General features: G+C 37.5%; 1 protein-coding gene across 2 annotated transcripts; it reads left to right on the forward strand.

Annotated features, from left to right (window-relative positions):
- Positions 1 to 1,193: 1,193 nt before the first annotated feature.
- LOC125226715 (retinoid-inducible serine carboxypeptidase-like) lies at positions 1,194 to 10,202 on the forward strand. Of its 2 annotated transcripts, none has more exons than XM_048130797.1 (9): positions 1,194 to 1,268; positions 1,567 to 1,796; positions 1,993 to 2,092; positions 2,164 to 2,294; positions 2,569 to 2,884; positions 4,272 to 4,469; positions 4,938 to 5,015; positions 7,703 to 7,857; positions 10,077 to 10,202. In XM_048130797.1, the coding sequence occupies exons 1-9, from the start codon at positions 1,217 to 1,219 to the stop codon at positions 10,137 to 10,139; spliced, it is 1,323 nt and encodes a 440-aa protein (XP_047986754.1). In that variant the 5' UTR covers positions 1,194 to 1,216; the 3' UTR covers positions 10,140 to 10,202. The 2 variants fall into 2 exon arrangements, with proteins under 2 accessions (XP_047986754.1, XP_047986763.1); XM_048130806.1 differs by having other exon boundaries at positions 1,211 to 1,268; positions 1,573 to 1,796.
- The last annotated feature ends 852 nt before the right edge of the window (positions 10,203 to 11,054 follow it).

Genomic DNA, 11,054 nt, shown 5'->3' on the forward strand with positions numbered 1-11,054 from the left:
CTAAATATGCATTAACTAGGTAAATAATAGCGATGAAAAAAGCCGGAAAATTCCCGGTTTTTTTCCATTTCACTTGTTTTTTTCAGAAATTTATAGAAAGAAACCGCGAAACTTTCGGCTCGTATTTTTCGGAAAAAAAACGATTTAAACCGAAAAAAACGAATTGAAAAAAACCGAATGCAGTTTTCAATTTAAAAATTTCAGTTAAAAAGTATTTACTTGACTTTTTAAAGGTTTTGAAACCTTTACACATTGCTTTTTACTACTGACGGGTATTTGATGGCTGAATTCGCCGAGTATGCAGAGAGCAAAAGTAGGCTTTTGGGCAAATGAAGTTATTTGGCGGCCTGTCATGAACATAACCCCACTGAGTTGGTGGAAAGGGTTATGTTCTACCAAACTGCTGTCAAATATTGCGGTTAGATTGCTCAGTATTCCTCCATCGTCCGCCGCAGCTGAGAGAAATTGGTCATTGTTTGGACGGACACCAGAGACAGAAATCGGCTATTGCCAAAGCGTCTTAATCTAGACAAGCGGTAGCGTGTCAAGCCAAGTTCAAGTAACAGAACTGGCGAGCAGCACCGTGTGTTATATTACACGAACCATTTGGAGCCACTTTTGACCCCCTCATAACTCAAAAACTATTTTACATAAACGTGTCAAATTTGGCTCATATATTGAGACATGCGAGATAGACATATTAATTAATAAGCGTTCTCTAGTGGTTGTTCACTTCGACGAAAAAAGTCGTCGAAGTGAACAACCAAGGCATTTATCATATTATTGAACTTGGCTCTCATTTCACATTTACGTTTTTGATGGGATAAATTAATCTTTATTCGGGCGAATTTGCACCTACAAACGGACTACACCGACCACATGGAAGAAGAAATAACTGAAGTATATGATGAGAGTGACAGTGATTTGAGTGACTAAATAAATACTTATTTTAATAATGTGCTCGTTTTTTTCCTAAAAAACCCGAAAAAAACCGAAAAAAACGAAAATTTCATAAACTCCTGAAAAAAACATTTGATTTTTTCCGGTTTTTTCAACGCTAGTAAATAAGTACTACTTCAACAACATAGGTAATAAATTAGACTGAAATTATTTGATTTCGTTATCTCCGAGCTTGATAAAGTTAATCAGCGATTAGCCATTTTGAATTTGATTATTAATCAAACATTTTTTGACATACTTACTAGTCTCGCTAAACATGTTGCCAAATTGGTTACTTATTCCTGCGTTATTATGTTGTGTAGTGAATGGTATTTATTTTTTATTTTATTTTAGTATTAAAAAGTGATCAATGAATTATTATTATGTATAATTGTGTAGATTTAGGCAGCGTCCACACTCATGAGACGCATGTCTTGCGGCGCGGAACGGACGCCGCCGCCATGATGCCTGGGGTGCGTCTTACGTCCTTCCTATACAAAATGTACTGAGGAGACGTTTTTTTGAATTACATTCAGGCGGCGTGGCGGAGACGTCCGTTCCGCGCCGCAAGACATGCGTCTCATGAATGTGGCTTATGTTATGAATAAAGTGTGTTTGTGACCTTTGTTTCAGGTCAGTTCGGGCCGTTCAAGCAGGACTCGGGTTACGTGACAGTGCGGCGCGGGGCTCACATGTTTTACTGGCTGTTCTACACGACGGCGGACGAGCGCAGCTACACTGACCGCCCGCTGGTGGTCTGGCTGCAGGGCGGGCCCGGCGGCTCCTCCACCGGCATCGGAAACTTCGAAATATTAGGCCCCCTCGATTTATCACTCCAAGAAAGGAATTACACTTGGGTAAGCACTCAATTATCTTTATGTATTGTCCAAACTCATTTAGGCAAGTACGGGTAAAAATGACCAATTATTTTAATTACTCCCCATTCATTTAATATTTAGGATTTCCATGTTTGTACCTACCACATCATTTTAAATAGACGTTATTGACAAAGTGTTTTCAATTGTTTTTAAAATTGTGTTTCAATTATTGCAGGTAAAGAATTTTAATGTTCTTTTCATAGACAATCCTGTAGGCACCGGATACAGCTATGTTGACGATTGGAGTTTCCTCACGACAACTAATGATCAAATTGGTAATAGACATTCGAATCGATTACCGGTTAATTAAAAAGAAAACATTGTTATTTAAATCTATTTTTTTCAGCTGTGGACTTCGTAAATCTGATGAGAGGTTTCTATGAGAAGCATGCCGAATTCGAGGGAGTTCCGTTATACATTTATGGACAGTCATATGGTGGGAAAATGGCGGTTGACATGGGCATTCGTATGCATGAAGTATGTAACTATAAATAATAATTATAACTATAAATTGTTCCGTCTCAACATTCGAACCAGAAGCGAGCTACTCGTATATGTTTTCTTTGCATGAACGAATTATGAGATAGAGATAAGGAGCAGTTATATCAGGCAGGACATTGATGACAGACACATATCTAGATCGCAAGAAACTGTGTGCAAATGGGTAATTTTGGCTTACCTATTCACATTGACATGACGACTTGCATTGTGAGTAAAACAACATTCATTCATACCCAGCTATCAATTTCAGGCAGAGCAAGCAGGAACAATCAGGTCGAATTTAAGAGGAATAGCGATGGGCAATGCATGGATACACCCGGTAGACTTGACGCTCACGTGGGGGCCGTTGCTCTTGGCCGCGGGTCTGGTCGACGAGACCGGCTACCAGAACATACAGGCGGCCGCCCGGGAGGCCGAGCGCCTGTTCGACGAGGGCCTGTACGCGCAGTCCACGGACGCGTGGGCCGCCACGCAGACACAGGTGTTCCGCGCCACACACAACGTCGACTTCTACAATATACTCACCAAAACACAAGGCTTCGGACCGGACACCAGGACAGATTATGGTATACTTAGTTAAAATGTTAGACGTAGGTATTCTCGATCGAGTTTTAAGAGGGATTAAAGTTCTTATAAAATAATTATTATGTATATGAACTGAAGGAAGGATTTGCGCTTTAAATAGGCAAATTTAAATTTCAAATAGGTAGTAGAAATGAGAACGAGAAATTACCTTGTATTTTTAAGAGTTGCTTTTCATGCTTATGACTAGTTGGTTATTGAATCTCATTTAATGGACATACCTAATTTACCTACATTACTTAATTATAAGTATTATAGCCGTTTTGACGTGATTATGTACCTTCTTAATACAGTAGGTTTTGTTCGTCTTCGTACAAATAGCAGTAAAATATTTTTAAATCTCAAAATGCTTGTTATTTTCGGAATCTTAAGTATTCAAATTTAATGATAACTTTCAGTACCTATGCATTCATGATTAATTAAAATTTATAATACATATTAATGATGCTACGGCTAACCTCACCGCAAATTAATTGGTAGTAATTTGAAATAGCAAACTCAGGTATATGATTACAGATTTTGTGGTGAAATTTCATTATAACACATGAATATAAAATATTGTGTTTGTGTTAGTCGGGGGGCCCATTTACAATTATAATTACGAATAGGTAGTAATTATTTAATTTAAAATTAGAAACCTATTCTGATAATCGTGGAAAAGCGGCAACTCTAAATGGTACAAAACTAAACAAAGCCGGTTGTTGGAAAAACCTAGCAATGTCTGCCCCTTGTTTCAAGTGGGCTCTCCAAATAAAATTACAAATAAGTAATACTTATACTTCTGAGCGTAGTCCGCCAAGTAGTCCGTAATTGAGCAATTCCCGTTAAGTTTGTACATTTGGATATTTTGGATCTCCGATTTTGATAAAAATTGGTAGGCTGTCCATGATGCTGAGCAAGATCCACTAGGTTTCCCAAAATGTCCTATGTAGGTAGTTTGTATGAATCCTTCCTTTTTTCTTACCAGATTTCTATACATTTTCGGTAACAAAAAAGGAAAGTTTCATACAATCAACCTAAGACATTTTGGGAAACCTAGTGGATCTTGCTCACCATCATGGACTCTATCAGCCTACCAATTTTTATCCAAATCGGAGACGTGATCCAAATGTACAAACTTTTCGGGGATTGCTGAATTATACACATATGTAGGTATTGTTTTATTTAAAAAAATCAATGGATATTTTTTACGACTCCAATAAGGATGGTGGTACCTACTAGACTGCCTACTACCTACTAGATTTGACAGATTTGAGTTGTAGGTACTGTGAAGATTGATTTGATTGAATCATTAGATTCTAGATATTGAGAACTAATGTTCTGTTTAATAGATTTAACTTTAAATTAATGCTAATATTTTGTGTCCACCAGAAATCGCCCGAGAGCTCACGATCCGCGACATGTCGTACTCCGCAATGAGCCGCCAGGAGGAATACGACCTCAACTTCCTGATGAACGGGCCGGTCAAGGAAGCGCTGGGAATCCCGGCCCACGTGCGGTGGGGCTCGCTGTCCAATGCGGTGTTCGACCAGCAGCGCGGCGACTTCATGAAACCTGTCACCGAAGGAAGTTAGTAACATCTGACATTTGCTTTTTCTTTAATCCAAGTTCTCAGGACTCTCAGGAGGAGTACAACCTCAATAACCTGATGAACGTGAAGGAAGCGCTAGGCATCCCATTGTCTTGGGTAGCATTGGGTTGGCAGTGTCATCGTATTTTTAACTCGAATAGTTAAATTTGGCCCACGGCGGCAAAAACTAGAGCAGTATAATCCTAATTTCAAAATGGTTTGGAATTCTTATCGCTCGCACTCGCATCGCGATTAGCAAGACCGACCAAATTTTTCATTGCCTAATTTAAAGAAATCGAAATTATTAATTACGTAAATAAAGGTTCAATATTGACCTAGCAATGTGTAGTGTAGTGAAAAGTAGTTGAAGCCTTCCTTTCCACAACTATGCTTGTTTGATTGTAGTAAGGTTATACGTATAAGATTCAAAATTCAAATTATTAAGAAATGTCTTTTTTTGTTTTTAGTTGAAAAATTGTTAAACGAGACTGACATCATCGTACAAAAGTATAACGGGAACCTTGATTTGATTTGCGACACTCCTGGTAAGTACCACCAACCAATCTTATAAAGTCCATCACAGATAATACAGTCAACTGATACAACGATTGCTTCCACTCCACCAAAAACAGAGGCACAGACAGAGAGCCAGATTATGACAAATCGCAAGAGCTGCCGTAACGCAAAAATCGACCGCGACATGATCACGACCTGTCTGCCAACAGGGCACGACTAAGAAGAGGTCTCTATCCAAACGGGCAACACTTGACGCTTCAACGCACGACACGACAGAGCCATTGCGCATCGGCACGGAAGAGCGTCAAGGATTGTAAGTACCGACGTTTGGCTAGAGTCCAAAGCAAGTACGGTACACCATGACATATCCCCGTTTGAAGCTCAATGTCCCATTTTCCCCGTGAAAGAGAAAATTGATGATGTGTAAGAATTGGTTAAGGAGATTATACTCAGCCTTGCAGTAGTTAGGTAGTAGATACATAACTGCACATTTTAATATAACGACATTATACATTTACCTAGAATTCTAAGTGCACCCAGAAGAAACGAATCCCTTCAATTTTATGCATCTTAAAATTTTAAGATTAAGAAGTAGGAAAATTCACATATTATACATACATACAGGTATATAAGTAGAAACCTTGAAATAAAACAGGAAAATGTAAGTACTATCTCAGACTTTATTTCAAGAGGTTGAAGAATTCTAAAGTAGCGTGTTATGAGTTTACGAGTACCTATACGGAAAATCGTTAAATTTAATTGCCCATCGCTTAATTGAGTTGTATGAGGTATTTATGCGGTTCCGTGCTTTTTCTCACTTAAGACCAGCGTTTGGAAGTTGCCTACTGAGATGAGGCCATTTCGTGGCACTGGCACTTTATTCTTCTGTCATTCTTAAATATTGTTTTTGTCTGTGTGCTTACGAATAAATCTTTTGCAATACTATTCTATTTCTCTATCACTAATATTTAACATTCTTACCTACGGTAAAATCAGATTGTAAATACTGTTTTTATAGGTATACAAAACCATGAACACATAAAATGGCAAGATACTTATCCAGTAGGTACTTAAACAGACACGACGTTGTCTTTTTGTAATAAAACAACAAACAAAAAAACCCTTCTTCATCTCAAGCCACAATTATTATGTCATACCAAACGATTAAAAGTTACCAGCGTTGTATTGCTTTTATAATTAATACCATTATATATATTTCCTACTCACCTACCTACTTGGTAAAGACGGGCCTCACTGAATTAATCTATGAGAGCAGGGCAATGGAAATAAGTAAATCACGGTGTCTGTGCCGAACGGCTGTGGTAGATTGACGTATCGCAATGAAAAATATTTCGTCTAAATAATGCCGTCATGTGTAGTGAGGTACTGTACAAACTGCTCAGGAAAATCTAACTAAAGCCAAGGAGTGACTTTTCATACGTAGGTTTACTGCACTTTTGTTTAAACACGCTTACTTTTTAAAAAATGTATCAATATAAACTCACGCCGAAGCGCCATGTTGCGGCGGCCATGTTTCGTTGAAACCAAATAGTAAAAAATGCAACAAAAGCAGACGTGACAATATCGCAAGTTAGTTCGTTTCCTATCATACATTAAATTATATATATGTATCGACGCAAAAAAGGTTATTTAATTATTATTGTCAGAATTGCACAGTTTTCCGACATGTCGGTCTATAACAGATCTCAATACGCGTGTCGAATTTCATGTGAGTATGTAAATGTAAGTGCAGTACCTAACCTATCTGAATGAATTTGGGTAGGTAGACGGTCAAGCAAATTATGAGAGTATAAAAACGCGCGAAATTCAAATTTTGTATGGGACGATAAACCCGCGCCCATACATACATGGATGTAGATAAAGTTATGTATGCGACTATACATAATTAGGCATTAAAACATTCATGTTATCTTATTAACACAACAAAAACAACACTCATGTTTTAATGCCTATCATTATGCAACAGTCACATAAATAACTAATATCCAGTTGCGGCTACGTGTACACATGTATGCTCAGTCCGTATGCAGCTTTCTATGTGGGCATTTAAAAAAATTGGGATTGAGTTATTAAGAAAAAGTTAAATCGCTGTTAGTTTTGCAACGATAATTAAGCATGGAATTTCAATAAAAACATCGTTTTTGTTTTAATTATGTAAATTATACTAAGCTATAATCTAAATTCAGAACGTGAAAAAAGTTTAGTTTTAAATACAGATTTCAAGCTTGATTGTCGTTACAAAACTAACAGCGATTTATGTTTTTTGTTAACAACTCACGCTATCACGGTTAGACTGCACAACTTATCCGGCACAACTTATTGTGCACAATAACGCAATTTTACTTCGATGCACCTTTCCACTTCGTACCACTCATAAGGCTCGTCTTTACAAAGTAAAGCCTGACCGGCGGGCAAGCAGGGTCGCATAATAAACTATATAACGTCAAGCCGTCCTTTTCGCACTATTTGTAAGTGTGACAGGGACGCACCGATGCGATAAAGTTTATCCAACTAGTGTGCTATGCTACGCCCGCAGAAATATAAAATTATATGACTACGCGTCAAGAACTATTTTCTTCATATTATTCTGAACTGTCGCCGCATTCATTAGAATAACAGCGCCCTCTTGACAATAGTCATAATATAACATATATTTTTGGTCAGGCTTTGATAAATAACGTCAATGCTTCCAAAGGACAAATGCTGTGGATGGACCGCCTGCAATGGGCCGGCGCCGAGGGCTACCGCAGCGCGCCGCGGCAGCCTATCTGGGAGAATAACCGGCTGGAGGGCTACTCCAAGTCCTATGGAAACCTGAGGTTCTTCTGGATAAACATGGCTGGCCACAGTGTAAGTTAAAATTTAATATATTTTACACATATACTCCTATGTTTCTGTGGGAAGATCATTTATAATTTCAATGCCAAGACCTATCACAGCATCAGGAGTCTCCCTGCCTAGTAAATTATCCAGCTGAAGGCCTACGGGATATCTTGTTTGTATAAATGTTGGGTCCAAAGCGTAAGCTAAACATCTGAGCTGTGTATAGCCCAGCGAAAATTGAGCCGACTATCATAGCGCTGCCCGTCGGGAAAACAAACAGGCCTACCAAAAGCCCTACGAGAATTGGCGTCTCTTAAATAAACATGGCTGCGCTCCGTGGAAACCACGTGGAAACTAAACGGAAGCCCGATTCTAAGATTCGAATTTTAAATTATTAAATTATGTTAAGCATAGGTACAAAAATAATAAATAAGTATAATAATATAACATATAGAAAAGCAATACCTTAAGTTATAACTTATTACTTAGCTTAGGTGCAGTGAGCTGCAAAAGTGTATGGCCAATTCATCAATTTATTTTCCCCTCATTAGCTCGGAAACACGTGTTTTGTTTTAATACCAGCGGTTAAAAGCGCATTTTATCCACTAGTGGGTAAAGTAATTTGACCTTGAATAAACTCAAATTAACTGCTTTAAAATTGATAAAAGTAGGTGAATCTAGTAATAAAGATGATTTACCACCTGTGGAACTACTGGAAGCAGTGATAAACGCATTTTTTGCGTTGTAGTTTCCTCGCTAGTCGCTATAGTGAGGGGAAAAGTTTTGTGTTACACTCGGGTGCAAATGTAGATATTTTTACTTCTCGTAACTTTCTGAGCGCTCGAGCGTTTCCAGGATAGTCTAGCGTAACTAGCATAGTTAGTTGAATAAAGCCCAATTCGACCCAAAATGATTTGCTTAGCCCAGTTACAATCTAATTTTCAAACTGAATTAAGGTTTGACTACAGAATCCACGAGGAAACTCGGCGCTCCATGAATTAGACATTGAACGATCTATCTTTAGTCCGCCGTCATTCGTCTTAATAAATGCAATACATTTTTGACACTTGTAACATAGTTAATTATGTATAAATAGCCATAGTACATTGTGCAACAAGGGAGGTAAGGAGGACATTAAAGACGTGTGTTATTATTCTCGACTGCCGCAGGAAGGAAAGGAGTGAATAATAGACACAAGTCTTTAATGTCCTTACCTCCTGAGTTACACACAATGTTTTTCATCACATTTGAGAGAAAAATACAGAGGAAACAGTCATAAGGCAAAACCTTCAACCGGCGGCGTTGCGACCAGTAGCGTATCTTGATATACATCAGATTATTCATATTAAATCCATTGTTTTTGATAACAAACACTTTTTTAACGAAAACAAACACGAAAATACTGCATATAAATTAAATGCAACATTCAAAAACGCATATGAATCATATACTTGAACTAAAATGTTACTTATTTTTCATTCATTCAAATATTTTGATCTGTTGTACTCTCCGTTGCTAAGCAACGGTGGGTGCCTCACGTACGCACGCGGTCAAGCGCGAGTAGAGAGCATATTGTCAGATTGCAAATTATAACAATTTATCTGAGTTAAATTTCCGAAATAAATGCAAAACACACTGAAATAATTGTAAAACATAAATAAAATGCATTTTTCATACCATATAATATATTTTATAGCTTAATAGTCAAATTTTGGTTGTGCAATAAAAATCCTTGGCAGATTGAAACATCCTTTGCCTGAAGTATTGTACGGATTGTATTAATTTTTAAAACTAAATCCATTATTCCCTTGGGAATAAAATAGTACATTATGCTTCAGTACACGTAGACGCAATGATACCTTTAAACAGCAAATGTGATGAAAAGTATATTCTTATACAGTAGACAATACTATTATATTACTTTTAGTATTAAACTCAAACGTAAGTCCGTTTCCACATTATCCGATCCTATATCGGATTTCTGGAGAATTTCAATGGAAAAAATCCAAGATGGCGCCTGTAATGTATGGGATATCGGTCCGACATCAGATATCGGATCGGATATTGTGAAAACGCACTAAAGCCTGGCACAAAAGAGTACAGTAGAATAACATGTCGTCCCTTTCTAATTGAAATACGTTAGAAAACAATACGCCAGTATGATGGTGCCAGTTTTTAATTAACTGTTTATATGTATAGCCTAAGTACACTGACCGTTGATACTTTGTTTACATTTCGTTTCCTAGGTTCCGAGAGATAACCCTGCCGGATCAAACGCCTTTCTACGAGATATGACTTCGTTTGGATGAACTCTAACTCACTAAAAGTCCAAATATACAATTGCATTATTAAATACATAAAACAAATACAAATACTTTGGTTTTATTTCCTAAGATTTACTATTGCCTTATACAAATACATGCTTCATAAGTATATTGAGGTCACATTGACGGATAATATTTGTTTAGGTTTATTTCAATCTAAGACGCTACTAAGATAGTACCTACATGTAGTTTTCACTGTTTTCCAGTATTTGGGAAATTATTTTTCGTTTCTCATGCTCATAAGTTCTTGTATGGATTAATTTCCTTTTCTATTATACTGCCTCTAGTGCATTACCCTTCCCAGGTAGGCTTTTTTATGATAAAAAAAAATATTAAGTATAGTACATTCTAGCACAGATTGACTGAGGCGCACGGGAAGCTCATGAAGGCTTGTGTTGAATTGTTGGTCAAAAATTGGTCTTTTAATAGTTATTTGTTATCAAGGGGGCAAAGTTGTATTTTAACGCCGAGTGTGGAATTGAAAAACGAGCAAGTGAAAGGACTGTATAGTTGAACCACGAGCGAAGCGAGTGGTTCGAGAATAGAATCCCGAACTTGCGAGTTTTTTAACACACGAGAAGTAAAATACATTTGCACCCGAGTGTAACACAAAACTTTTCCCCTCACTATAGCGAGGAAACTACAGCGCAAAAAACGCGTTTATCACTGCTTCCAGTAGTTCCACAGGTGGTAAATCATCTTTATTACTAGATTCACCTACTTTTATCAATTTTAAAGCAGTTAATTTGACTTTATTGAAGGTCAAATTACTTTACCCACTAGTGGATAAAATGCGTTTTTACCCGCTGTTATTAAAGGACAAAACACGTGTTTCCGAGCTAGTGAGGGGAAAATGGATTTGTTTTATTGTACCTCTTCCAGCTTAACCTTTCACCCCTA

This window comes from Leguminivora glycinivorella, chromosome 1 (genome assembly GCF_023078275.1).
Source record: "Leguminivora glycinivorella isolate SPB_JAAS2020 chromosome 1, LegGlyc_1.1, whole genome shotgun sequence".
Classification (NCBI taxonomy): Eukaryota; Metazoa; Arthropoda; class Insecta; order Lepidoptera; family Tortricidae; genus Leguminivora; species Leguminivora glycinivorella.